This window comes from Python bivittatus, unplaced genomic scaffold (assembly GCF_059951505.1).
Source record: "Python bivittatus isolate LINGU-HERP-01145 unplaced genomic scaffold, Pbiv_v1 ctg000690_np1212, whole genome shotgun sequence".
Lineage (NCBI taxonomy): Eukaryota > Metazoa > Chordata > Lepidosauria > Squamata > Pythonidae > Python > Python bivittatus.
In genome coordinates, this window is record NW_028277096.1 from 5,748,209 (window position 1) to 5,775,098 (window position 26,890).

The window sequence follows — 26,890 nt, forward strand, 5'->3', positions numbered from 1 at the left end:
GCGGACGGCTGGAGTGAATGAGAACAGCCACGGGGGCTGCCTTACAGCACTCTGTCCAATCCAAAGGCGACTTGACGCGCACGTCGCGTTCTTATTGGCTCGACTAAACCCTGCCTCTATCGTCCCTGGTGTGCCTCCGTCGCAGCGCGGCTTGTCGTCTGCTAGTTGGCTTCGGGCTCTCAGCTGCGCCCGGTGAGTTCTAGTTTTTGGCTGCCGTGTTGTTGTGGCAGGGGAGTGCGGTCCCCCGTCGCCGGGGTGATGGCCGTGTGTGTGCCGAGGCCTTGTCGCGCTGGGTTGGTGGAGCGTGAGAGGCCGGGTCCCCCCGTTTGGCCCGCGCGGAGGGACGGGCCTGCGTAACTCTGGCGGAAGCGCGTCGTCCTAGTGCTGCGTCACGAACGGCCTCCGCCCCGCCTGCCCTCCTGTTGAGAGAAGTCTCTTGTCTTCCAACGTGTAGGTCGCCTCCTCCGTTGCGGCGATGTCCGAGGGCGACACCAAGCAAGTATCCAGCAATATCGGCTCCGACCCGAAACCTGAGGCAGCGTCTGCGGGGTCCGGCATGACTTCACTTTCGCCGCCGCTAGCGGCGGCAGCCCAAGAGGAGGAGGAAGAGGAGGAAGAAGAGGACGAGTCCGAGGACGAGTCCGAGATATTGGAGGAATCGCCTTGCGGCCGTTGGCAGAAGAGGCGGGAAGAGGTAGGTGACGAAGTCTGTGTGTTCCCACGATCTCTGTGTGACTCGAAGCTGGCATCTTTTGGAGGCCTGCACAAAAGAGAGTAATCATGAGTAGGCTGGGGCTATACAAGGAGTTACTTTCCTGAGAGTTCCTAAGTGTGTTGGGTGTCCCATTCTGGTATTCGGTATTCACACTGCAAAAGTTTGTGGATAAACATCTGGCAAAGATGCAAAAGACTATGAGAGGGTCAGTTGGGTTGTGTAGTGTGGAAGCTGAGACTTGACAAGTCAAGGTTTTTAAGGCTCCTTAGACAGCTGCCCTTCGTCCCATAGATCTGGAGGAGTTAAGTTATGATGTGTAGAAGTAGGCCATGCAGTTCTTTTAATACAGTGATAGGTTTGGGGTAAAGTAGCTCTCTGTTTATAATCGAGGAACTTCTGACAGACCTTTCAATCTGTCTTTTCTTGTTTAGAAATCTGAGGCTTTGCCTTTAGGTAAAACGGTTGTAAGTCTAGCTAGCTGGGAATTGTCTGTTTTGATTGCTAGGACTTCTTTCCAACCTTACCAAGAGATAATGGGACTTGAACTAAGAAATCTGACTGAACATTATGTGCTTCACAGCTGTTTTAAAGAACCTCTTTTTGCTGAAAGGCAGAGAGAAAACAGTTTTTTAAAGAAATCCTGAGAAATTTATTGAGGTTTTATTATTTATTTTGCTATTTGTGTTCTATTGCTTTGCCCAGAGGAACAGAGGATGTTCAAGGTGACTAACAGTACAAAATAAACACTTAAAATTTCAAAATTAGTTAAACTCACTAGAAGCAGACTTTAATACCAGGGTTGTAGACTAGATTAGGGAGTCCTAGAAGGCAGTGGTAAGCCCCTTTTTTTACTGTTGCCAAGAAAACAGCATAAACATGTCCATGAAATTACCAGGAGTTGAGTTTGACTTGAAGGGGACTTTAATTGAAAAGAGTTGGCTAAAAAGAAAAGCCTTGACTCTTCTCCTGAAGGTAGAAAGTATGATCTGGCCACAGCTCCCAAGAATGTATATTCAATAGCATGGGAATAACATAGGAGAAGGGCCTTTCCTATATGCTTGGCAGTTGTTGAATGTTCTTTCAGTAATATATGGCTTCTAGATATGCTTCCATTTCAGTTCTCTGGTGTGGATTCAGACCTTGAGAACCAATGTTTTTATTCTGTTTCCTTGGCTGAAACTTCCTTGGAATGTATTCTGAGGAGGCGCCCTCTTCCTTCATATTTTAAGTAGGACAATATCTCTTGCTATTAAGTAAGTTATTTATTTATAAGCTGAAAGATATTTTGGATGCTTTTAGGTGATTGAACTTGTTGGCAGATTAACAGGATCATAGCTTCATACTGAAGATTTTAGAATTGACATCCTTTTGAATAGAGGCTGTTTCCCTTTTTGTGAAAACATTAATGTGTCTATTCTACAAGTCCTGAAGTCGAGAATTTTGGGATAATGGCTTATTTGGCTAGGAAGTTTATGAATGTTATACATACTGATGAACTAAGCCTGGGGTAGATGGTCTTTTGTTGATCAGGGACCTTGCTTAAACATTTGGAGTGGGCTGAAGGCTCAGAGTGGGTGGGACCACAATACAGGTGTAGGTTGGGTGGGTTTTGGAAGTTTTTATAAACAAATACATATGTTTTTAGTACATTATTTTCCATTTTGGAAAAGAAGAAAACTATGCCTTCAGTTTTCAGCAGTCATCAGAGAGAAACCTGAAGACCAGAAAAAGAGGACTGATCTCTAGATTTCTTGCTTCTGGTTTAGGCTGTTAATGGCTACTAACCATTTTATGGTTGCATACACATCTGTTATGAGGCAGTATGTCTGTCAATATCAGTTGTTGAGAACATGAGGAGACAGCTTTTATAATTTCCTACTTGTGGGCTATACGTAAACATCTACACTGTCACTGAGAACAGAATGTAAGATAGGCATTTGGCTTGATTTAGCATAGCTGTTCATTTATCAAGATCTGCAATTTCTTCTCATCTTAATGAAGTTAAGACTAATATGCTCTTTAGTAACATTGTAGGGATCAGGTTAGCTTCCTTTACAGATTCCCTTTGTAGCCTTTGTTTAACACACTATCTCCTCCCCTCTTGTGGTCAATAAATGACTGTAGTGTTTTCTCCAGTCTTGAGCATTGGTTGCTTTGTCTTTTGCCTTTCTTTCTTCCTCCTTTCTTAAAATAGATTTGCTAAAGCCTACTAACCATGCCACCAGCACTTGTTCTGGGTGATTTTGTGTTGCTGGTTTTCTCTACACATGTTTGACTCAGCACTTTAACATTCTCTGCTCTTCGCAGCTGTTCTCTAGGTCATACCATTGTTTGATGTTCTCAGTTTTTCCCATCCCCCTATCTTTCGGGAGTAGTGCATACTTTTAAATATCTCTGAGATGATGATGAGGTTGAATCTCAGCTTGGTAGTGATGTGTGACTCACTGGCTTGACCCACAAGAGGATATGGCTATACATCAAGAAAAGGGAGGAGCAATGAAGAGAAATGTGACTCTGATATAACGTGTGTGTTTGTATTTTTGTTACACTGCCTTGCCTGGGAATTGGAGTGGTGAAGAGAAGTAGGAAGTGACTGGGCTAGAATAGTTATGCTGGGGATGCTCTTTTTTTAAAAAAAATTTTTTCAGCTCTAGGGGCTGTAGGGAACATGTTGGTGATATGAGGGGCCAGGACAAACTTTTAATCTCTTGTGCTCCTGCCCCTTAATAAAATATATGCATTCTTATCTGAAATTTAATATGTATATTTTAGTACTTTTTATAAAATGAAAATCATGCTGCTATATTGTAATTTTGGTTTTTGCCACTGAATTTTGGCCGCTTTAACTTGTGTGGTTAAAGACTGCAGGTTGCCTGCCCTTGGATTTAACAGTTATAAGGAAAGCAGGGATTTGAAAAAACAACTGGTACTGGAAACTTGAACTTAGAAGAGCTGAAATTAACTTCTTATAAGCCTTAAAAATAGGTGACATTCCAAGCTATAGAATGAAATCAAGGGAACACTAGAAATAAGAGAATGGGTCAGAGAGACAAGAATATTGGGAATAAGACTTCTGTCATAGGCACATTTCTCCTCCTGTAGCTCTGTGATGGCAGAATTTACTTTCATTCCATATTCAGAAAACCTCAAGCACACTTGATGGGATAAGAGGCCCCTAAAGTTGGTGAGAAGTATAGATGTCTTTAACTATTGAAGTGAAATGCAGGTGATTCAGGACTAAAATCATAAGTTTTTAAGGTTTAACTATGGTTTACTGAATAAACCACAGTTGGCTGGGTGTGCACAATATATTTATACAGCAATGCTCTAATTCACGCAGCATCCTAAGCTATAATATTTTTTTATCTTAAGGTGTTGTGTAAACCCAATCATTGAACTCAAATATGGAGATAGCTACCAGTTTAGAGGTTCAAAAAGTGATTGGACAAATTCATGAAAGCCTTGATTGATCGAGGCATGATGGGGAGCAAAGGTCAATAATTTACGGATCCGTCTGGTGACAGCCATGGCACGTGGAAGATTCTGATGTGGAATGTAAGAGGAGAAATTGGTAAAGAATGTGAAAACAAATGAAAGAAAAATGTTGTGTGACTGTGATTCTAAGAGCAGGGGAAAGGATGAAATAGAGAACATGTAGTTCTTGTGAAAAAAAATCTTTCATACTTAAAAAAAGAGAACATGTAGTTCAATCCCCTGCCTTATGCAGGAGTACACTACTACAGCATCCCTGACAGATAATCATCCAGCTTCTGCTTTAATATCTCTGGTGAAGGTGAATCTGAAGGCAGCCTGTTCAATTACTGACAGCTCTTCCCTTTAGAAAGTTTTCTTGATGTCCAGTTAATATCTGTTTCCTTGTAATTTAAGCCCGTTTTTTAAAATTTTGTCTATGGCTGTATCCAGCCCTATGTAGCTGGCAAACTAGAGAAATACAGGTAGTCCTTGCTTAACAACTACCTTGTTTAGCAACTGTTTGAAGTTATGACAGTGCTAAAGTAATTTTATGACCAGTCCTTGCATTTATGACCATTGCAGCATCCAACAAGCAGTCAATGGAGAAGCTGGCAGTAAAATTGCAAATCGCAGTCATGTGATGTTTTGCTTAATGACCTATGGTAACTTGTTTAACGACCAAATGGGAAGTGACATTGTAAGTCCGTTGTCATGTGATGTTTCACTTAGTGACTATATTGCTTAACAACACAATTGCTGGTTCCAATTGTGGTCACTAAGAGAGGACTATCTGTAAAAACAAAATGGATTTCTGGGAAATATTTTTAACACTAGTCTGGGGTAATATTGAAAACCGTGAGAGTAAATTCCTAGCCAGAATTATAGTGAATTAAAGTAAAGTCTCTTTGAAACATTTTCTTCCCACATCTCTCACATCTAGGCTTTTATGTCTTTTCTCACATAAACCAAAACTCCTTACCTCCCATTTTCTTCCCACAGTTCCTCATAAATTGTGTAAAAGAGTGTAGTTCTCTCCACTTTGTTATATGGAAGTGAGAGTTTGGTATATTAGAAGAAACATAAAAGTAAGTTGAATGCAGTGGGAATTGGGTACAAAAAGAAGCTGTATGGTGAAACAAGAAATAGGGTCAAGAACAAATGGGTACTGAATGAATGTGGATTGAACACAGAAGTGAGTCACCAATATGAAAGGACATTGAGGTGGCTTGGTCATATAGAGAGGATGAGTGGGGATCAGATTGCACAAAATATGAAGAATGAGTGAATGGATTGAGAGGAAGGAGAAGATCAAGAGATATGTGGTTGGACAGAGTTGATGTGATTCTGAAAAAGAAGTGGGTGGGTAAAATAAAGACAATGTACGAAGTAGAATATAGACATGGTGGAAGTAAGGATGGTTTGCATAGACAGAAAATTGTGGAGAGATATAGTGAATTGTGTTGGTTTAAATTAGTTCTCGCTATGCTGTCTTTTGTTTTTTCCTATCTTTTTCCTTTAATTTCTTTGGCTTACTATATATTCCTTTCTGATCCCGAAAGAGAATAGTGTGATGTATATGTTTGTAGTGGCCAATCTTGTTAGTTGAATCAGAGGCAGAGTACCTTAAATTCTAGTTGCTAAGGAGCAACAGAGGAGTACATTTATCATGTCCTTTTCAGCTTACCAGATTCACCTGTTTATTTGTTTTATGAGATTAGTCTAGATAGCCTTTGGTCTGCTCCATCAGGATTCATCTTACATTTTTAGGTCAAATAGCAATAAGTTGTAGATACAGCAGTCTTTCTAGTCTGCCTGAAATTTGACTTTTATTTTTGTCCATCTCCATCTAGGTTAATCAGCGCAATGTTCCTGGAATTGATAGTGCCTATTTGGCAATGGATACAGAAGAAGGTGTGGAAGTGGTCTGGAATGAAGTCCAGTTCTCAGAACGCAAGAATTTTAAGCTTCAAGAGGTTGGTGAAACTGGAATGAAAAGTAGTGAAAAGGCAGACAAGACATCTGTTGTATGAGGGCTCAAGTTTTCTGTGACTGTGAATAAGTATCTTGAAATCAAGCAGAGAGAGGAATGTGGGAGACTGGAAGCAGGTGTAAGATTATTTTCTATTGTTGGCTAGTCTGCTTGCTTGATTTTAAATTTAACTAATACTTCCATTCACAGTCTGAGGATTGGGTAAATATGGATGAACTGTGAAGTGGATAAGCCCAGTTTCCGGCTGAGTTGCAGCTCTGTTAATGGTATTTTCCTTTTCTTGAGTTGTTTACACTACTTTGCTGCTGCTGCAGGAAAAGGTCAAAGCTGTCTTTGACAACCTGATCCAGTTGGAGCACCTGAACATTGTGAAATTCCATAAATACTGGGCAGACGTGAAAGAGAATAAAGCCAGGGTAAGTGAAATTTTGTGTGATTCCCTCTGTGTCATTTATCTTAATGTCAAAAATATGAAGCACCAGCAGTTGGTAATTTTCTCCCTTTTACCAGGTTATCTTCATTACGGAATACATGTCGTCTGGCAGCCTGAAGCAGTTTTTGAAGAAGACAAAGAAGAACCACAAGACCATGAATGAAAAGGTGACTTCTCCCCAACCCCCTACACTCTCCCAAGACCACAAATTGTGTTTGTGCTATTCTTTTTTTGGTGGCTGTACCCCTTGGCCAAGGTACTATTGCTTCCTTTTCTGCCAAGGACCATGAGAAAAAGTTGGCTACCTAGCTTATAACCATTTAATAAGCCTGTTTCCTGCCTGAAAGTCCTGAGTTAATCCATCTGATTCTGGAGTGAAGTAGAAGGAAACCAGCTGTGATTTGCAAGTTAAAAATGCCTAGAAGTAAGAAGGAGAATCGAAATGGCACTGTAGAGACACCAAATGAAGGCTTGCCTTTGCAGGAGTTGCTGAAAGCCTTTGATTTGTATTTGATTTGTATTGCAGGCCTGGAAGCGTTGGTGCACCCAGATCCTTTCTGCCCTCAGGTATGTGACTTTACGTGTGTGAGAGAGAACAGTATTGGGTACAATGTTGGTATATAAATGATTGCATTTGTTCAGAGACTCAATAGAATACCTGCATTTATAATTTTTATGTCATGTATGGGAAAGGTTTTTGGAGAAAATAAATGGAAGAACTTTGCTTCTTTTATTGCTTCTTTTGGTCTTCACAACCTCTAGGAGTACTATGATATTGTTTCAATAGCTCAGTGAAGTCTTCCTTAGAAGGCTCAAAGAAAGGCTTAAATTCCAAATAGAGTCCAACTACCAAAGCAACTTTACATTCTTTGGATATCACAAATAATAGAAATAAAGAAGACACTGTTACTCCATTTTTTCCATTTTGTACACTTATTAAAAATACATTTTGCCTTTTACCTGCAAACTGATTTTTAGTTTGGTGCACTTGTGTATCTGGTGGCTATGACTCACTCTTTACTGTGTTGCTGTTCCAGTTACCTTCACTCCTGTGACCCTCCCATCATTCATGGAAACTTGACTTGTGATACCATCTTCATCCAGCACAATGGGCTTATTAAGATTGGATCAGGTGAGACTGTTGTGAAATTAGTTTGTGATTTTAATGTATGCTGTAATTCCCGTCTTGGTTTGCTTTGTTCCCTGCCATTGGATCAAACTTTATATTAGCTCAAGGAAAACCCTGGGGTTTGGAGTGTATATTGTTATGTCTGTACAGCAGGACTCTGTTGCAACTGGTGCCTCTACCTTATATCTGTTGTTGACCTCTGGAAACCTTCTGGACCTTTTGCCACTTGCAGGCTGCTCCATCCTCTTTTTGTAGAATCTGTTTATTCTTTTGCAGGCAGAAAACTTTATTGCCAACTGATTTTTATCTTTATCCTTCAGACATTTGGCCCCTTGGGGATGCTCCTTGTTCTTGGCTACTTTCAAGCCAGTCTTACGCTTGAATACACTGATTCAACAGAATTGCAGGGGAAGGCAGGGTGGCCAGAGCTCTTTGTTCTGCTTCTTCTTGGGCTGTCAGTTTCTTGTGTTCAGTCTTAGTTAGTGAGCTGTTAGTAAATAAGCAAAGTATCGCTGTTGGCTGCTCCATTTTCACAAGTATATGCTCAGCATTTCATCTCATTTTTTGTGCTGCTTATGTCTTATTCAATGAATTATGTCAGTTTAATTCATGAAAATCTTCAAGGTTCTTTTTGAAGCTTGTGGGACAATGTTAGCCATGATTTAACCATAGTCATGTTAACAGCATAATTAAATTGAATTAAAAATAATTTATGGATGGACGATTGTTGAAAAAACAAAACTCATAAGAACATAAGAGTTGTGTTGGATCAAATCAAAGACCTCAAAAACCCATCTTTCTGTTTCCCCAGTAGCCAACTAGATGCCAGAGGGAAGCCCATAAACTGGGTAATATGAGCATTGTGCTTCTCATATTACTTTATTTATTACATTTGTATCCTGCCACACTCTCAGAGGTTAATGATTTATATAATGATTTATGTGTAGAGATATGCTGCCCCACTATCCAAAAATAATACCCTGCCATCATATTTAGTAGCTTTATTCACCATACATTTACCTGATTTCCTTTTGAAGCCATAAGAATTGGTAGGGGCATAATGATTACATTGGAATTAAATGCCTTACAATGTAAGAGTATTAATAAAAGCAAGATTTTATGGTGTGTGTCTTTGGGTTTAACACAGTATGGATCAAGTTCCAAAACTACTCTGAGAACCCTGCAAAGCCTGCAAAATCCAAGTCTGGGGTTCACTGGATGTGCCTTGTTACTGCCTTTGTGAGATGGGAACTGTGATGCTGGGCCACCCAAAATATCAGCTGACCAATTAAAAAGTTTCAGCTGTAATTAGCATATAAGCTGTTTGTAGCACCTGTGAGATATATTGCTTTTGAACATGGAGGATTCTTTCTCGGATATTATGGTATTTGGGCTTTAGAAGTCTTGTCTTCCAGTATGAATTTTTCTTTCAAAATTTGCTTGCATCCTTTTACTACCTTATTTCCACTTAAATCCCATCTTTTCTGTGAGGAATTCAAAGCATTAATGTGTTTCATATTTTTCTGTTTTATATATATATATATATGCACACATACACACGTGTGTGTGTATCTATATATCTATCTATATATATATCCCCCTGGGAAGATATATATAACTCCATGAGTCTAACATCAGTAGGTAAAACAAACATGGTTCTTGAAATAGGTTACTCCATTAAGTAATCTTAGTGTCAGTCTTAATTGCATGAGAAGTATCTTCTTGAAAGAACTGGAAAGTGAAGCAGCTCACGGTTCCAAATAATAAAAACTTGGTTCCAAGTGATATCTAATGGAATAGTTCTTTACAAAAATAAAGACTTCTAATTCTGAAGTTAATCTTCTAACTCTCTGGATAAAATTAGTTGAGAGAAAGAGCTTGTAATTGTTTCCCTGCTTTTTGATGTCTTTGGAGGTAGGGATGGAGGAAGAATCTTGACTGGACTAAAAAGTTACTGGTTCTGCAGTTGGATTCACAGCCATTTATCACTGCATCTGAAGGACATTTTTTTGCAGTAGTTCTCTTCTGTTAGGATTACTGCGTAATTACACATAAGGAGTCAGTGTAGAACAAACCTAGCCAATACTGTTTGAATAGAGGGTCAATGTTAACTGGCCATCTCTTACAGAAGAACAAAACCTAGAACACTATGCACAATGTGCAGTCTGCATTGAGTCTTGATGGACAGTTCTGTTGGTGTGGGAAAAGGGTGCATGGATTAGAACCTGCATGATCTGAACAAGTAATTCCCATGAGTAGATCTAACTGACTGAGCAGAGTTTGCCTTGCAGTGACTAGTGGCATCTTAAATAGATTGAAATGCAGGAGGCCTAAGTAGCTTTGTCATTGCTGTGCTTTCAGGACTGCTTTTCCCTGGGAACAAGGAACACTTCTGAGTGTTTATCCCAGAACTTTGTGTGGAATTAGTGCCTAGAATTCTTGAAACAGCTATTTGAAATAAGCATCTGCTTTTTCCTTTCTTTTCTTTCCCCAGCTCCCCTTGTGACAAGCACTGATTACAAATAATATAATGATAAATTGACCCCCAGTTGGTGATGATATCTTGACAGGGGATCCTTCTGTTATGCAATTGATGCCTCATTAGATATTTTGAAAGGAGGAAATTTAGTGCACCTCACACTTTGCCTACTTGATGGAATGTTGAGAAGGAAAGCAAACAGAGTCATATGTTGAAGTCAGAAACAAGGAAGACTTCCTGCCAGAACTCAGTTGAAGAATAGGAAGGAGAAGGAAACTAGGGAGCTGTATGGCAGGAAAGGTAACCTGGAACTGGCTCAGGAGTTAGCTAAAGGATTACACCTGTCTTCCCTAACCCCAGTAAGCACAACAGTGTGGTAATGGGTGAATGAGGATCTAATTCTATCTTTGTCCTAATGTATTAAGACACATTGTTCCATCCTTTCTCTCCCCCTTAAAACAATCTTTAAGTGACTTGTTTCTTTGGATATCAGAGTAGTTCCCATTCTCCCAATCTTCTTTCTGCTTTTTCTTCCTCTTCCCCATTCTATTGCCATAGTTTCAGGTAAATGCAGCCCAGTAGGTTTCCAAGCTCAGCAACACCAGAGGCTACCTTTGAGGCATACAGAGGCAGTGGTACAGCGGTGAGGTTGGAGAAGTTGAATAACTGACTCAGAGGGAAAACTCTCAATGAGGTGTAGTCCAAAAGGGAGGGAAAAGGAAAGCTGCTGGACTCCAACTTAGAAAATCTCTGGTAGATAGGGATTTACCAGGTAGAGTGTAGCAATTCATTGAATACTCTCTTTCCTGGAGAGTAGTTGGAAGACTTCTAAAATATATAAAAATCCATATCTATTTTTGTAATTTTTGAAAATGGATGGGCTTGGAGATGGATGGACAGCATTTTTTCCTAATCCATCACCCAGAAGGTGCTGTATACTATGTGAATGAAATGCAAGAAAGGTCTTCTGTTTTCAGGCAGATCCTCCATCTGAACCTTTTCTCTTGTCCTCCTCCAAGAAAAGGCAGATGGCCATCCAACAGCAAGTCAAGAGAAAGAGTGGGTAGTGGTAGAGGGTGGAAAAATGGCTCTGGCATAAGAGGTGGATAGTGAGAAGTAGAAGAAAATTTGCAATTGATGGATGGCCAAATGTATGTGGTATACCTGGCTCCTGTCTTGCTTCACATGGAGACTGTGTACCCAGAACAGCTGAGCACTGACCTCCTTTGTGGATTTGGATAGAGGTTCAGGATAAGAAACCCTCACTCTGTCCTGATGAGACAAGCACGGTCTGTCCCATTGCTAAGGGAGGTACAGTGGCTTAGCTGAAAGGCTGGCTCTTCCATCAATTCTTGGTTTTATTTCCTGCTGATGGGCTGCCTCTCTCTCTTTTTCTTTCTCTCTTGCCAACAGTCTTTCATAGGATTTTTGCTAATGGTGAGCAAATCTCTCTGCTCTGTGATGTGACTGTGACTTTCTAAAAATGATAATATATATATATACACATAAATGGCATCATATATATATACATATATATATGTATTATATACAAAAGCTCCTCTTTCCCTTCAGTGTCCCTTGCTTATGACTCTAGTATAGTTGCGCCTGTCCCTGGCTCTTGGTTGGAGAGGAGCCCTGCCCTTCTCTCTCATTTCTGGTCTGTGTTTTCTCTGCTGTCCTGCTGCATGCTTCCTCCTGCATGTGAACTGCCCTTGTCTGAGGAGCTGCTGCTACCTCCTTCCCTTGCAGCCATGACTGGGATTCTGCTTGCTGCTTGCTTGTGGCCTGAGCTGCGGCCAACTGTTTGATAGGGATAATGGGTGAGACTTATAAGAGTGCTAAAATATCGCCCAGTTTAGGGATGTATGTTGAATTCCTTTGGGGTTTCTAGTTGAATCAGAGAATTAGGCTGTGCTTTGAATGCTCTTATTTTGGAACTGGATTTCCATTCCCTTCAGCCATAGAAGGAACCCTTGGGGATTTGGTTGCATACTAGTGCTAGTATAACAGGTAAGCAAGCCTTCCCGTTTCAAGCAGAGTAGAGTGAATGAATCTGAGCAATAAGACAGGTTGTCAGGTAAGAACATAGAGAAGATGAACTTCTGGTGAAACATTAACCATGTCCTGCAAACAGAAGCATTGGGGACTGATTAAAAGAAAGAAAAAGGCTTGGATGGAAGAGAGATGCTGATGATGAGCCTGTGGCCTTGAGTTTCCAACTGACAGAAACCCTTGGGGTAGTTGTTATGTCCAACAATGAAGACTGAAAACCTTTTACCAAGTCCACGAGATCTTTAGTCAAGGAAGTTCAGAAGAGTGGAAAAGATAGATGTTATACTCAACTGAGAGGAGAGTTATGGCTGCAAAGTGTTAAGAGATGGAGTTACTAGTGAATTCATCCAGAAGTAGAGAAATGTATGCATTAGTTTGTCTGTTGAGAGCATAATGTACATACTTAACCATTGGCATACTGAAAAACACGAGTAAAGTTTTATTAATTTAAAACTGTATGTAAGCCTTAGCATTAATGAATAGAAATATAGTTATGGAAGAAACTAATAGTTTTACAGAGAGAAACTGAAACACTAGTATAAACAAATTAAAGAACCATAGTAGTATTCATGAAGAACTCTTAGTGCATGAAAGTTTATACCAAAATAATTAATGCACTACAGTATTTCTTGGTAGCAAGCAGAGTCCATTGGAGTTGGGTGGCTAATAAATTCAAATACATAACAATAATAATTATAATAGTGTAGACAAAAGGAATTATTTTCAATTTATTATTTATATCCATCTCCATTTTGGTAAACAATATTCCCGTACATGCATAATGGGAATGCATATTTCTAACAATGATTATGGGTAAGAGCTACAGTTTCTCATTCTGAAAAGGGCTTTATTTAATGTGAACCTAAAAAAGGTTGCCTGGTAAAAAGCTTTTTCAACTTGTTTTCGAGCACTTACCGGATTTTGGTTGATGCTGAAGGTATATGGATGTAAGGAAGGCAGTATATTGCAGGAAACTTTCAGACAGGAGCAAATATCTGGAAATATGTTTACTCTATTAGAGAGTAGTCTTTGACATTAAGTCTAAAGCTGATATATTTTTAGTTTGTTTGAATGCAGTAGCAGTGCTACTAGATCAATTTTATTCTGGACTGTGGTTTAAAGTATACAAGCTCAGTCTGGCTTCTGCCAGGATTTCTTCTATTTAGGTGGAAATTAGCTGTCCTCTCATTGGTTTTAAAGCACCCTCTGCTGCTTGACTTCCACATGCTGGTTTCTCTGTCATCTCAGTAGGGTCTGACAGGTCTTGAGAGCTGGCATTTTCAGTCCATTCCTCTCACTATTAAGGCTTATCAAGAGATGAGACATGAACCAAAATGTGTAACACTGCCTAAATAGAGTGAATTACCTTGAGCCTAAGGCTGGATTCGTACAATATACATATCTTGGTTAATGTATTAACCCATTTCCTGGATTTGGAAACTAACAGTAAACTAACTACATGGGCTAACTTTGCAGAATATCTAAACCACAAATACAAAAAAGCCAAGCTCTGCACATTGTTAAATGCATCCACTAGGTCTTTTACTGAGCTGTTGAATAATGGGAGAACATAGTACACAAAGAGTTCTCTGTGAATAATATGGTGGCTTAGGGTTTTTATCTTATGTCAACCCAAGTTACACTCCTGTCCTCAGTGAATTTTTGCCTGTTGGTTTCCAAATGTACTCAGGACGATTTCTGTATCATGGCTAGATGAGGCTTGTTGTTCCAGGAGCTTCTTAAGAGTTTGTGGTAGTCATTCACTGACTACATTGTTTATCTTATTTTTTAGTCAATTTAGGGACTATTTTAATAAGCAGCTTAAATATATTTTAAAAGAAATTATAAATGTCCAGGTGCTGCCAGAAGCATTGCTTTGTTTGCGGTATCAACTGAGAAAGTTGTGAAAAAAGTAGGGGGTAAGTGTTGTTGAACAACTGGGGCATGTTATTGGGAAGTTGCTTTCTTTGCATAAGACAGCAAGGTGATGGGTAAAGTATCAGCATTTTGGGATATACTTTGAGCTTTGCCTGCCTGTGTGCCTGCCTGGAAAAATAGTGGCTTGGTGCAGCTATCCAGAAGAAAACATTGTTAAGGAGAATGGGCTTTTTTGCTTTCATCAATGGACCAGACTTGCTTACCTATTCTATTAGTGTATGTGTGTGTACACATACGGAATCTAGTTTCTTCTCTGAACATGTCCTTTTCTTTAGAAAAATCAGATGGTTGCTTTGCCTGGCTTTGAGTTGATGCAGAAAAGACCTGGGGATTCTGGAAGAGAATATAGGCATCCCTCTTCTTGCTTCTGAGTTTGCTTATGATGTGGTGCTGCCTGAAAGCTGGGGAGGCAGGACAAGAGCAGTGCTTCTTTGTTTGGGGTTCCTTGCAGAGATGAACTAGATGGAAGCTGCCTTAAGTCCCATACACCAGAAAGGAAAGAGGCATGGACTCTGATCTGCTACAATTCTCTTCTCTTATAGTTGCACCAGATACCATCAACAATCATGTGAAGACATGTCGTGAGGAGCAGAAGAACCTGCACTTCTTTGCTCCAGAGTATGGCGGTATGAATATGAGGGTATTGGGAACTGCAATTCCATATTAACTGCAGCAAAAGTATTCAATCCATTTTCCCCGCCCCAGGGATAGCTTCTGATTACTATTCTTTGTTCCAGAAGTTGCACATGTGACCACAGCAGTGGACATCTACTCTTTTGGAATGTGCGCACTGGAGGTAAGAAGAGGGCAGTTAGTATGTGAAGGTGTCAGCCCCACTAGTAGAGAGGATCAGAAAATCAACTCCATGTGAAGACTAGAATTATGCTTTATTGAGATAGGCTATAATAAGAGAATCTTGCAAATTGGACTGTGCTTTATCTCCCTTCTTATGTAGGTAGTCCTCGGTTAACAACCATTCGTTCAGCAACTGTTCAAAGTTATGATGGTGCTGAATGAGGAGACTTATGCCTGGTCCTTGAAGTAGTGGCCATCACAGTGTCTCTGTGGTCGCCTGATTGTGATTCAGGCACTTGGCGACTGGCTTGCAATTACAACAGTTGCAGTGTCCCAAGGTCACGTGATCACCATTTGCAGCCTTCACTGCTGGGTTCTGACAAGCAAAGTCAGGAGGTTGCAAATGGTGATCACATGACATTGCGCCTAACAACTGCATGGGATTTGCTTAATGACCACAACTGGAACTGCTGTTGTAAATTTATGCGGTCACATGACATTGCACTTTACGACTGCGTCGCTTAGCAACAGGAGTTCATGGTCCCAGGTACCACTGTTAACCAGGACTACCTGTACTCCAGTGAATCAGGGAGGCCTTTACCTGAATTGATTCCAAATGTTATCTTGTTTCTCAGGACTTGAATGTTTCAGCCCTCTTTCCTAGGCAACTGTTCTTGCATATTTCTGTCAAGGTCATCTCCCTTGCTCACTACAGAAGGTGTGGGGATAGGTTTTTGGTATATCTTCTGGTTTTGGAGAACAGACTTAAAGAGGGTTTCATTATTTTTCCTTCTTCTATTTAAGACGGTTTCTGAATTTCTTATAGGAGGGATTTCTGTGATCCCTGATAGGCTCTTGTCTGAAGGAGTAGTGATTAATGAAATTAAGAAAAAGTTGAAATGAAGGCAATTTCTCTGTTGAAATCTAGTGAAACAGATTAAAAATAGCTGTATTGCTTTGGTTTACATATAGGGTAGTGAGAAAGAATTTTCTGTGGTGACTGATACAATTTTCTGACAAATGATGAACCTATCTGTGGGGATCTAAGGGTATTACCCATTGATATCTGTTTCTATGCTGATAGATGGCAGTGCTGGAGATCCAAGGAAATGGCGAATCTTCCTATGTGCCACAAGAAGCTATTAACAATGCCATCCAATTGCTAGAGGATCCATTGCAACGAGTAAGACTATCCTCAATTCTTTTCCTTGCTCTCCTCTTTCATTCTTTTCCCATCTCTGAGGACTAGCACAAAATGTGGCCTCCTTTTTCCTTTCTAGGAGTTTATTCAGAAGTGCCTGGAGCCACAGCCTAGCAAGCGGCCCACAGCCCGTGAGCTGCTCTTCCATCAGGCTTTGTTTGAAGTACCATCTCTGAAGCTTCTGGCAGCCCATTGCATTGTGGGCCATCAGCGTGAGTATAGCTAATGGAGGTTAGGGGGGCTACTGCTAACACCAAAACCCTTCGCTGTAAAAATAATATCTTGTATGAAATGTATGTGCAGCTCATTAACTAATATACCACAATATATCCAAAAGCACTCCAAAATGAAATTACAAAGTAGAAAAACTCAGTCTGTCTACTGAAAGAGTACAGAGGTAGCCAAGATGAACAGAGCAGTCCATAACATCTTCCTTTAGATCTAAGCAAGATTGATCAGCCTGACAAATGAGTTTTGGATGCTTTCACGTGTCTTCTCCCAGTGCCTCACTGTAATATCCAGACATTGCCAACCCACTTTCTCGAGATTGAGTTTCCATTATCATAACAAATAAATGTGCACGGACTTCAAGTTTCACGAAATTGTCCTGTTCTCTTCCTTTTGTCCTTTTGGATAGTAGTAGCAAATAAATCCCAATAAGGAAAGAAACAAAGATTAATACATTGTCTGAAATAATTTGCTGGGGGGGAGGGGCATTGTAGTTTAGCCCTGAAGTATCAGTTTGCATGGAGAGGGTCCCAAGTTAATTCCTGATAATGATTTCGGTTAAAAGGATTAAATTAGCTCAGGTAATGTCCATTACCTCAGTGAGATCAACCTCTTCCCAAGAATGGTAATAGTTTGAGAAGGAAAAACATCCTGATAGAATATATTCACTATGTGCAATTTTATAAATCTTTCTGTTGCTTTTTTCTACCCTGTCATCATTTTTTTCTAAACTAAAAATAATTTGCTTTTGTAGAAGGTTATTATCAGTATTATTGGCCGTTTTTGTTTTTGGTGCTACAAAATTAAAATCTTTATAACCACTTAGGCTGCCTCAGTATATACATGTGAAGTTAGAATTTGTACCAACACCCAGGATTATGCATCAGTTTGTATTTAACATCTTGTTGTTCATTCCCCATGTAAAAACCCTTTTAGAACATAACTTTAAAGTCTGTTTAACTTTTCATGATACTGAATAATTGTGTGTTCATCTACAAATCATTTTCATTCCATGTAATTTATGTTTTATTTTATTTGTTTTTTAAATACTTATGGCACCAGTACAGCACTATGGATAACTATGCTTCTTTTTTTCTCTCTTTCTTCATGAGGATGGTTATTTCTTTACTGTATTTCTTAAATCCACTTTTTTAAATCTGTGGGGGTTTTTAAACTCTTCAGAGGAAAAGTAGAAAACATGTTTAGGAAGCCTCTGGTTAAGACAGTGGGTTGGTGGAAGAAAGATAGTCTAAGGTGTAACTTTTATTTTGTGATAGACATGATCCCTGAGAATGCACTTGAAGAAATGACCAAGAACTTGGACATGAGTGCTGTACTGGCTGAAATCAACCATGCTGACCGTGATGGTGTCCGTATGATGTGAGTTTAAATAGTTGGGAACTGATGTGGGAGAGAGGACTACAAGATGGAGTTTTGGAATTAAGTATCTCTCCGGTTCCATGCAATGTACTGGGGTCGGCAAAATATTAGATAGAATGGGAAGCAGTTGACAGCTGGCTCATTAGAGGGCGGGTGTGAACTTATGCTGTAAAGGCTAAATTGGTGCTCTGCCTTTTCCTAGATTCTCACAATCCCCAGCGCTGGAACTAGACAAATTCTTGGAAGATGTGAGGTATGCTCCATTCTCCTCTAGTGGCTGTCAGTGGGGTTCTGCTACTGAGGCTAGTGTCCTGGGCAAGCCAACCTGGACCTTTCTCTTGCTAGTTCACTGAATTGGCAGGCAATACGTAGAATTATTCTGTTTGTGCTTCCACAGAAATGGAATCTATCCACTCACCGCCTTTGGCCTGCCCCGACCTCAGCAGCCACAGCAGGAGGTGGTGAAATCTCCCATTGCCCCCCCATCAGTAAAAACTCCAACACCAGAGCCAGCAGAAGTGGAGACTCGCAAAGTGAGTGGCCAGTCCCTAATCCCCATCTCCTTGGCAGACAGCAAAGCCTCAACTTACCACACTCCTCTGTAATTTCCAGGTGCTGTTGATGCAATGCAACATTGAATCAGTGGAGGAAGGTGTAAAGCACCATGTATGTATCTGCCTTAAGCTGGGTGACTGATATCAGTCTGGGGCTTCCACTTGCCTATAATGGCCTAGTCCCTTTTGGGGCAGAATTGTACCCTAGTGCTGAATAACACCCTGAAAGATGGGAATTGAAAATGCAATTTGCTTTTTTCTTCTCTGCCCCACCTTTCATTCAGTTGACACTGCTGCTGAAACTGGAAGACAAATTGAATCGGCATCTGAGCTGTGACCTGCTGCCCAGTAAGTCAGTGCCCTTCTTTTCTTCTCTTTTCATCTTACAGAGAACACACCAATTCTTCTCTCATTTTCCTTTCATAGGTGACAATATCCAGGAACTGGCAGCTGAATTGGTTCAGCTAGGATTCATCAGTGAGGTACGTTTCAGTCCTGTTCACAAAAAGACTTATTTTCTCTATTTCTGGGGAACCTCATTATAGCCAGTAGGAGTATAGGGATATGTTATCTTACAGTGCTTTTTCCACTCCTTTGTAGGCTGATCAGAGCCGGCTTAGCTGTTTACTTGAAGAGGCATTCAACAAGTTCTTCTACTCGCGGAATGGGGCACTGGCAGCTGTCACTGTGTCATCATAATGGCCATCTTGCTGCTAGCAGGTGTCCCTGCTCTGCATCTGTGTAGGGTACTACTCTAAGCCGCTGCCACCACCGTTGCCAGCTTGGATGTGCCTCCCGCATGTGTTACAGCCAGGTCCTGCAGACAATCGCTGCCACTCTTAAAGGCAGGGGGGCAAGGTGGGGGGGGGAGGGCTGTGTGCCTTGTCAGTATTATTTCCCCTGTGGCCAATGGCCTTCCTTCCCTCTCCCTCCTTTTGGGCTCACATGCATGGAGTTTTCGTTTGCTTGAATTGTACAGAGTTTTTTTGCACAGCACAGATGTCTGTCTTGTTATTTAAAGGGGGTGGGTGGGTGATGGAGAAGTTAAGTTCTACCCCATCCCATGCTGGCCCTCCACGTCACACATGCACTCTCTAGCCCCACAGTCATTGCCTTATCCCTCTCCAGATGGACCCTTCTTCCCACAGTTGCTTCATGCACCAGCCTTGCTTCCAGTATCCTTGGCTGCATCTGTTGTGTGGTGTGAGGGTTCTCTCTGGTCCGTAGAGGAAGTAGATAGATGGAGCTCCAGTTCAGATAGCAGGTGGCAATGCAGTGTTGAACCATCCTTTCCTTTAGGATATTATCTTATGCCTGCAGGCTTGGGGCCAGTTTATCAGTGAAATTCAACCCTCCCTGTGCTGGAGCTGTTCCAAGTGTCATTTCTGTTCCTATTTTTAATAAATTGTTTTGTAAATAATTAGCTGCAACCTGTTTGTGATTGGAATTTCGGAATTATAGAATCACAGAGTTAAAAGGAGCCATTTAGTCCAATCTCCTGCTCAATGGGAAAAGGCATAATTGGTTGGTGTTGTGCTGTCTGTACTCCTGAAGTTTCTTGGTCTCTGCTTTCATATTTTTAAAGGTATCATTTGAACCTTAAGATTTACTTAAATTTATCTAGCTCTGGATGTTTTTACTAGAAAGATTTCAAAATCTCCAGTAACCAACAACTCCTGCAGAGTTTCACAAAATCTGTTAAAAGAATAAGGTGCTTTATGCTTTTTTTTTTTTATTTGCAAACATTTTATTACCTGCCTAGGTAATATCTTGAGAAGATATTATTACATAAGATTTTATGTAGGCTGATATCTGAAGCCCTTCGAGTACTTCATTAACAACTCTATGTTGACAGGAAAAAAACCCTCCATACAGTGTTGAGGTGATTGCTTTTATCTTATGCAGTGATTCCTGATGCAGATAAAAAGGTACTTGTAATCCCATATACTTAATGGTGAATATGCAGACTGTAAGTTGCAGCTCTTGCTCCCTTTTAATATGCAGGCATATCGCTGGGCTGCTTCTACATCAGTCAGCTGAATTTGACTTGGGGGCCAGGTGTCTGCTCCTTACCTGTATCATTCTGTTTAACTGGGACCTCAAAGGTAAGAACACAAGCTTCTTTCTAGTGCAAGAGGCTTAAGAGTACTGCATCACTACTTGGTGTGCAAAACAGCTTAAATTTAAATGACTTCAAGATTGAAAGAGCTAGTTTTGGTCATTTTGGAAGTGAGTTTGGAATACTTTGTAAGATTGGAATGGAAGAATGAGTTTTGAACTTGAACAACTGTACTGAATTCAAACTATTTTACATAGCATGCTCATCACTGCTTTTTAACTGAAATGGATGAAACATTTTAAAGTGAGGAAGGAGTAATTTTATTGTATTCTGCACCTTGAAGCTAAAGAACAAGGCTCCTCTCTCATTAGCACGTCAACATTCTCCAACCACCTGCAACCAGTAGGGAGCACATTGTTGCCATGTCAAGAATAGCATAGAGACAGTATTGTCATTTAGCAATAGGAAACTGTGTCTGAAGGACTAACTGGCTTCACTAGGAGGGATAACCACCTGTTGTGGGGTTTACCACAGCTGCAAATAGGACTTTGAAAGGCTGTCTTACAATAATGGATCACGAAGATGTGTAGCTTCAGCTAACCAACTCACAGTTGATTATCTCATTGCTTGGAGGCTGTTAAGATCTGAATAGTGAGGAACAGTTCAACCCTAGCAAGACTCTGAGTGTGGATTCAAAGTTCCTCCATTGCCAATAACTTTCCAGTTTTAGTTCTGGATGGTGTTGCACTTCCCCAGATTGAACAAGTATGTAATCTGAGGCTCTTTCTAGACTTGCATTTCTTAAAAAGCAAGTGGAAGCCATGGCCAGGAGGACCCTTACATCTTGTGTACCAGTTATGTCATTTTCTGGATTGGGAGAAGGCTCACAGACACTCATACTTTAGTCACCTCTTGTTTGGACTATTGCAGTATGCTCTATATGGGACTGTCCTTGAAGACCACTTGGAAGTTACATTTGGTTCAGAATGTAGCAGCATAATTACAGGCACACCTCAATTGATCCATTTGACACTTTTACTTTGTGAGCTGCACTGATTGCCAGTTGGCTTCCCAGTGCAATTCATGGTGCTGGTTGTCATCTATAAAGCTCTACATGGCTTTGATTGATTGATATATGCCATCAAGTTGTTTTCAACTGCTAGCAACCACAAAAATAGATTTTCTCCATGATGATCTATTCCTGTTCTTTCAGGACTCCCAAGGGTGCACTCATCACCACTGTAACTGAATCCATGCACTTTGCTGCTGGTCATCCTCTTTTTCTCTTTCCTTCCACCTTTCCCAGTGTTAGAGCCATCCCCAGAGAATTAGGTCTTGGAATAATGTTTCCGAAATAGGATAATTTGAGCCTGGTCATTCATGCCTCAAGTAAGAACATTGGGTTGATTTGTTTGATGATCCATTGATTTGTTTTCTTGGCTGTCTTCTCCAACACCAAAGTTCAAAGGTGTCAGTATGCTTCCACAGAGTGTCACAGGGAATACCATGGCTTGCACAATTCTGATCTATGTATAGATGAACACATCACAGCTATATAGCTTAGGGCATGGATATCTGCAAGAGCATCTCTCTCCAATTGTTTCTGCCTATCTTGTAAAATCTGGTAGGGTTTGCATTCTTCATGTCCCATCAACAAAATAATATCCATCTTATGGGAACTTCATTAAGTGTGACTTCTCTATTCTTCTGCCTACCCTTTGGAACAGCATTCCCCCTGATATCTGCATGGTCCCAATTTTCCTGTCCTTTAGGACAGCTTTAAAAACTTGTTTTTCCAACAGGCCCTGGGCCGGGGCAATTTGTAAAGTGGCATCAGATATTTTAATTATGTTTTTAGTCCCTGATAAAGTGTCTTATTCTTTCATTTTTATTATTGGCTCCCCCCACCTTTTTTTAAAATTCCTGCATGGTATATGTTACAGTGTTACAGTTTTAATTATGGGTGCTCCTGTTTTCAAGTCAAAGTAGAAGTCCCTGAATCAAGCTCAACTCCTGATGCCTTCATGAATTTATTCACGATTGGTTTCTTGAAGGATTTTTTTAAATTTATAGCCTTGAAATGTCTTAGTGGTCTCCCATTCAAATACCAAGCAAGTTTGACCCTGCTTAGCTTTTGGAGAACATATACAGTCTTTAAAGTATTCTTCCTCATCTAATGCCTTTGGATCTGTTGGAGTAAAACCATAATCACCTTCAACATGTAGTTCACACTGCCCAGATGACTACAGATTGGAGGCAGTTGCCTGTTGGCTCCAGCTGAAGCAGCACTTTACTACTGCTAGTGGAAATTCAATCCTGTGCCAATGAGCTTTGTTCCAATGCAGCATGGCCATTATAGCCCAATTTCTGCAACCTCCCCTTTCATACTGTTTTTTAATATCTTTTCCCATCTCCCTTGAGTTCCTGCCTCTAGAGCTGTAGGACATTTGAGACACATATGGATAATAAATGCCACATCAATTAAAGAAGCCAGACAATAGATTATATAAACAAGATATTTAATATGGGAGAATAAATACCCAAAGGGGGCTAAAGACTTAGGGGAAAGCTCTGGTTGAACTAACTCACTGGAAGGAGAAGCTGGTGCTGGGCAGCCCTCCACACCACTGGCTGATGAACTTGAGAACATCTTGGCAGGGGGGGCTGTGGGACATCTGCAAGGAAGACATAAGTCAAGCTAGGGTGGGATCAAAGTTTGTGGATTTAGTCTATATGGTAAGCTTGCCTACTTCTTGTCCTATGCCCTCTTCTGCTTCTGATTGCTAGCTTACTTTCTTATACCTTCATTCTCTTCCTTACCTTGACTGCCATCAAAAACTTGTTCCAGCTTTCCTTGTTTGCCTCTTTGCCAGGACACTTGAATTCTACCCTATTTCTTAGTACAGGGTAACCTGAGTGGGGAGAAGGAGAACAAGACGTATTAAAAGGCACAAAGAGGGCCTGGAGCATTAGCCTCACTCATTGACTGCAAAGCTCAGCTGCAGGAGCAGGTTCCTCCCCAGCAAATAATTTCTCTGTTCAGATTTTGGCAAACACAGAACCTCCCTACATGCACTGTTGGACCTCAGGGTAGCCTCTTAATTATACCAGAGGTTAACTGGGACTCTCTTAAATGCTGAGTATATACCCCTATATGGTATAGCACAAAATTATATCAGACCTGATCTTAACAAAATTGTGACTCAGTCTGTCCAGTCCAGTCCAAACATCTAGGGATGTCCTGATGAAATTCCTCCCATCTTGTGAAATTCATGGGGTGTGGGCAAGGTGACAAGCCTTCTCCACGGTTATTCCCATGCTTTGGAATTCAGCCCTCCGCTGCAGGTACACTTGGCCCCTTATTTTATTCCACTGTATCTTTGTTTTGAATGACTGTGGGCAATCCTTATAGTTAGATTAATTCATTCTGAATGTCATTATTGTTTCTGTCTTGTTTTTATTGCCTGTCACAAATAATGCAATGAATTATTTTTAAAAAGCAGCCAGAGAATAGAATAGTTGCAGATAACTAAGAATGGACTCATGGTCTCAATCAGGCCAGCTTGGTTTTCTTCAGTGATGAAACTTCATCACTAGTCAGAACTGTGGATGTGATTAAAAAAAAAAAAGAAATGCCTAAAATTATAACCTTTCAAGGTAAAAAATTGCAACTAAAAATATACAGAAGTAAATGCTAAAATAAAAATATAGTAATCAAAAAAATTGAATAGTAACAAACACCTTAGTTAAAAGCATGGTATATTAAAAGAAATCAAATGCAGAGTAGAAGTAAGTTTAACATTCTTCTGAAGAGAAGCAAAAACAGTACCATGTATTTTTCTGTCAGGAGCTTGGAAGAGAGGGACTGTCTAAAGAATTATGGGACAACCATAAAAAAGACTTTTCCTCCCCTTGTACTCTTAGTAGTAGATCAGAGTAGGGTCAGAAAATGTGGGCAAGTTTATATGGGAGGAGGCACCATTTGAAAATCTTTTATGGAGGGAAGAGGGTGTAATACTCTTTTAATACAGCTTCAGCCATGCTGAAATGCCACACTGCTCTGCTCACCTGTGATAAGGCAGGGCAGGGAACGCACACCTGTGCTTGCTGCCACCAGAGAGGCTTCATAAGTGTCACGTTCGTCTTGTGGTAGCACCTGTTCTAACCGCTGGTCCATGGAGACAGTAAGAACCCAGTCACGGATCTCCTCGCGCTGCTCTTCCTAGAGCAGATAGACATATGGCACACAGAATGAATGGAAAGTGGGTAGCAGTAATAGCACTTGGGGATGGATGGTGGAAATGACTGTATTAGCTGGACTGGGAATCAGGCAAGGAATATCCATTTCCAAGGCCTCTTAGAAATACTGCCTTCCTTGCTCAAAATACACATGGGCTGGGACTACACAGGTGTATGACAGCAACACTTACTGAGACATGTTGCTTGGCAGGTAGTGGCACTTCAAAAGGGATATCTGTATTCTGGAAGTCTGAGTGGTCTAGAGCATCAAGGGAGCCTTCTTCAATTGCCTAATAGAGCAATCAACATCAGAAGGAAAAATATGGAGCCCCCTTCCCTCTCCCCCAATCTTGAGGGTCTCAAATAAAACTCACATCAGTCAAATCGAGGAAACGGTTCAGGAAGATAAAAGCCATATTCTCCCAACCAACTCCCTGGAAAGATGAAAGAGAAGAATGAACTGGAGCTGGAATGATCTTTCCCAATTCTCTGCCAAATGTCAAAACTGATTTCAGTGTCAACATGGCAAGAGTGTTCAAACTTTTTCAAGCTAAGGCTGCTTGGCCTCCAGTTCTCTTGATCATTTCTCTGATCTCTGCTTCAGTTCTCTTGATCATTTAGCCATTACTATACTGTAAAACGCTTTAGTCATCTTTAAGATGTTCTAGAGATCATCTGATTGAAGGGTGAGCTCTAAAGGTGATTCTGAATATGAGAGGTGGAATCCTGAGGAAATCAGAGCAAACTGGTCACATTCCTAAGAAGTATACAAGGACCTTATTTGGCATTAACTGGCCAGGTATTTCCCAGCCAAGCTACCTGGACATGACTATTCTACACACACATTATTAGCATCATCAGCTTGCTGCTCCTCACCTTAGCTGCTGTCCCTGCTTCATAGAAGGCCTTGTCTGCTGGGATGATCTCAGTATGACGTAACAAAGAGATGGAGAGCTTGGCTGCCACAATTTCCTGGGGGCAAAAAGCCACAAATCTCAGTCTCTGCTCCCTAGCTTTCATTCTTAAGAGAATGCACATCCTCAGACTGGCCAGCTCTTCCTCTCAGACGGAAGAAGTCTCTATTCAAGTTGAGCTAGTTGCCCTACCCTTGTCTTGTTTATAAACATGCTGCCTGCAGTTGTTAACTCATAAGTTAAACGAGTTAAGAGATATGGTCACCCTCTCCCTCCAAAATCTCAGAAAAGGAACTTAGATATCAAGATTACAATTTGATTTTCGCACAAAGTGAAAAATACAATGAATCAAAAAGGGAAGAGCCCTGAAAGTAGGACTCTTCATGAGAAAGTTATGTTGCAAACAAACATTGGCTGACAACCATGTCACAAGAACTATCCTTTCATGCCTGACACCTACGCGACCAGACTTGATTGCCAGTTGCACAAGACCCACAAACTTGGAAGTCATCCAAATCTGAAGCTGAACTAACAAAGCAATTCTTTTTATCAAAGATAATGCAATCAGAATTCCATGCATAGGGAAGTGAGATAGTAAGGAACCTAGGTTCAGGAACAAGCCAGAAACTAGTAAACAGGTTGGGTTCTTTTGACCTGCCTGCCACTCTTCCCTTACCAGCTGTTTGATGCTTTGGGCTGCAGATCGGGTAGCATAGTAGTGGGATATAAGCAACATGGTTTCAAACTCCTCATGAGCTGGTGAATTGGCTTCACTTGACTTCCCTAAATTTTCACACTGCAAAAAAAAAAGGGATCATATTAGTTTGCTAGACTCTCACAGTCACCTTAAATGGGAAAAAATTGCTTTTTCTTGTATATTTGTTGAAGAAAGAAAAATAGCAGATTCTGGCCTCTTTTAGGGCCAGCTATACACTTTGTTTACCCATCAAAGAGATTGGGTAATAGATTAGTGAAAAGACTGCTCTATCTGAGAATCTAGGGAGTGGTACCACACAGATATTTTGTGCTGCAGCTCTAATCTATTTAGGAAAACCTATATGGTAGCAGCAGCAGCACAGAGGAGTAAAGTGAAGGACAGGCACTTCACAATTGATGGTACATCATACATTTGCTTTAAGCTGTACTCACCAGGCTGAAGAGCATATTCCGCAAATCAGCCCAGCTGTGATAAGCCTCTGGCCTGTTCATGTTGGCTGCATTCATCATTTCCACAAAGAGTCGTTTATAAATGTTGAAATTCTGAAGAGAAGATATGGGAAGAGCTTTGCTCTGAGCGGAAGCAAGCAAAT

The 26,890-nt window shown here is 40.7% G+C and overlaps 2 protein-coding genes across 3 annotated transcripts in view; one reads left to right on the forward strand and one right to left on the reverse strand.

Annotated features, from left to right (window-relative positions):
• On the forward strand, positions 1–26,839 carry NRBP1 (nuclear receptor binding protein 1). The gene is made up of 18 exons (XM_007420870.4): positions 1–192; positions 455–694; positions 6,040–6,162; positions 6,494–6,595; positions 6,690–6,779; positions 7,139–7,179; positions 7,650–7,744; positions 14,753–14,836; positions 14,948–15,006; positions 16,090–16,188; positions 16,286–16,418; positions 17,712–17,814; positions 18,017–18,067; positions 18,212–18,347; positions 18,427–18,480; positions 18,653–18,716; positions 18,795–18,850; positions 18,969–26,839. The coding sequence occupies exons 2-18, from the start codon at positions 476–478 to the stop codon at positions 19,065–19,067; spliced, it is 1,608 nt and encodes a 535-aa protein (XP_007420932.1). The 5' UTR covers positions 1–192; positions 455–475; the 3' UTR covers positions 19,068–26,839.
• Positions 22,967–26,890, reverse strand: part of IFT172 (intraflagellar transport 172) — a 27,297-nt gene continuing 23,373 nt past the window's right edge. Inside the window, exons 41-48 of one of the 2 annotated variants that reach the window (XM_007420871.4) lie at positions 26,730–26,840; positions 26,257–26,376; positions 25,543–25,638; positions 25,041–25,100; positions 24,858–24,956; positions 24,496–24,649; positions 23,248–23,339; positions 22,967–23,102 (exon numbers count right to left, since the gene is read on the reverse strand). In XM_007420871.4, the coding sequence (XP_007420933.1) occupies positions 23,013–23,102; positions 23,248–23,339; positions 24,496–24,649; positions 24,858–24,956; positions 25,041–25,100; positions 25,543–25,638; positions 26,257–26,376; positions 26,730–26,840 (822 nt within the window). In that variant the 3' untranslated portion in view covers positions 22,967–23,012. Of the gene's footprint in view, positions 23,103–23,247; positions 23,402–24,491; positions 24,650–24,857; positions 24,957–25,040; positions 25,101–25,542; positions 25,639–26,256; positions 26,377–26,729; positions 26,841–26,890 lie in introns of both variants that reach the window. The other variant, XM_088152492.1, reaches the window with a different exon arrangement.

Coding starts and splice junctions, on each gene's coding strand:
- NRBP1 (XM_007420870.4), top strand. CDS start 476: ATGTCCGAGGGCGACACCAAGCAAGTATCCAGCAATATCGGCTCCGAC. Junction 16,189..16,285: donor TAGAGGATCCATTGCAACGA/GTAAGACTATCC, acceptor TTTCCTTTCTAG/GAGTTTATTCAGAAGTGCCT. Junction 18,068..18,211: donor AAATTCTTGGAAGATGTGAG/GTATGCTCCATT, acceptor GTGCTTCCACAG/AAATGGAATCTATCCACTCA.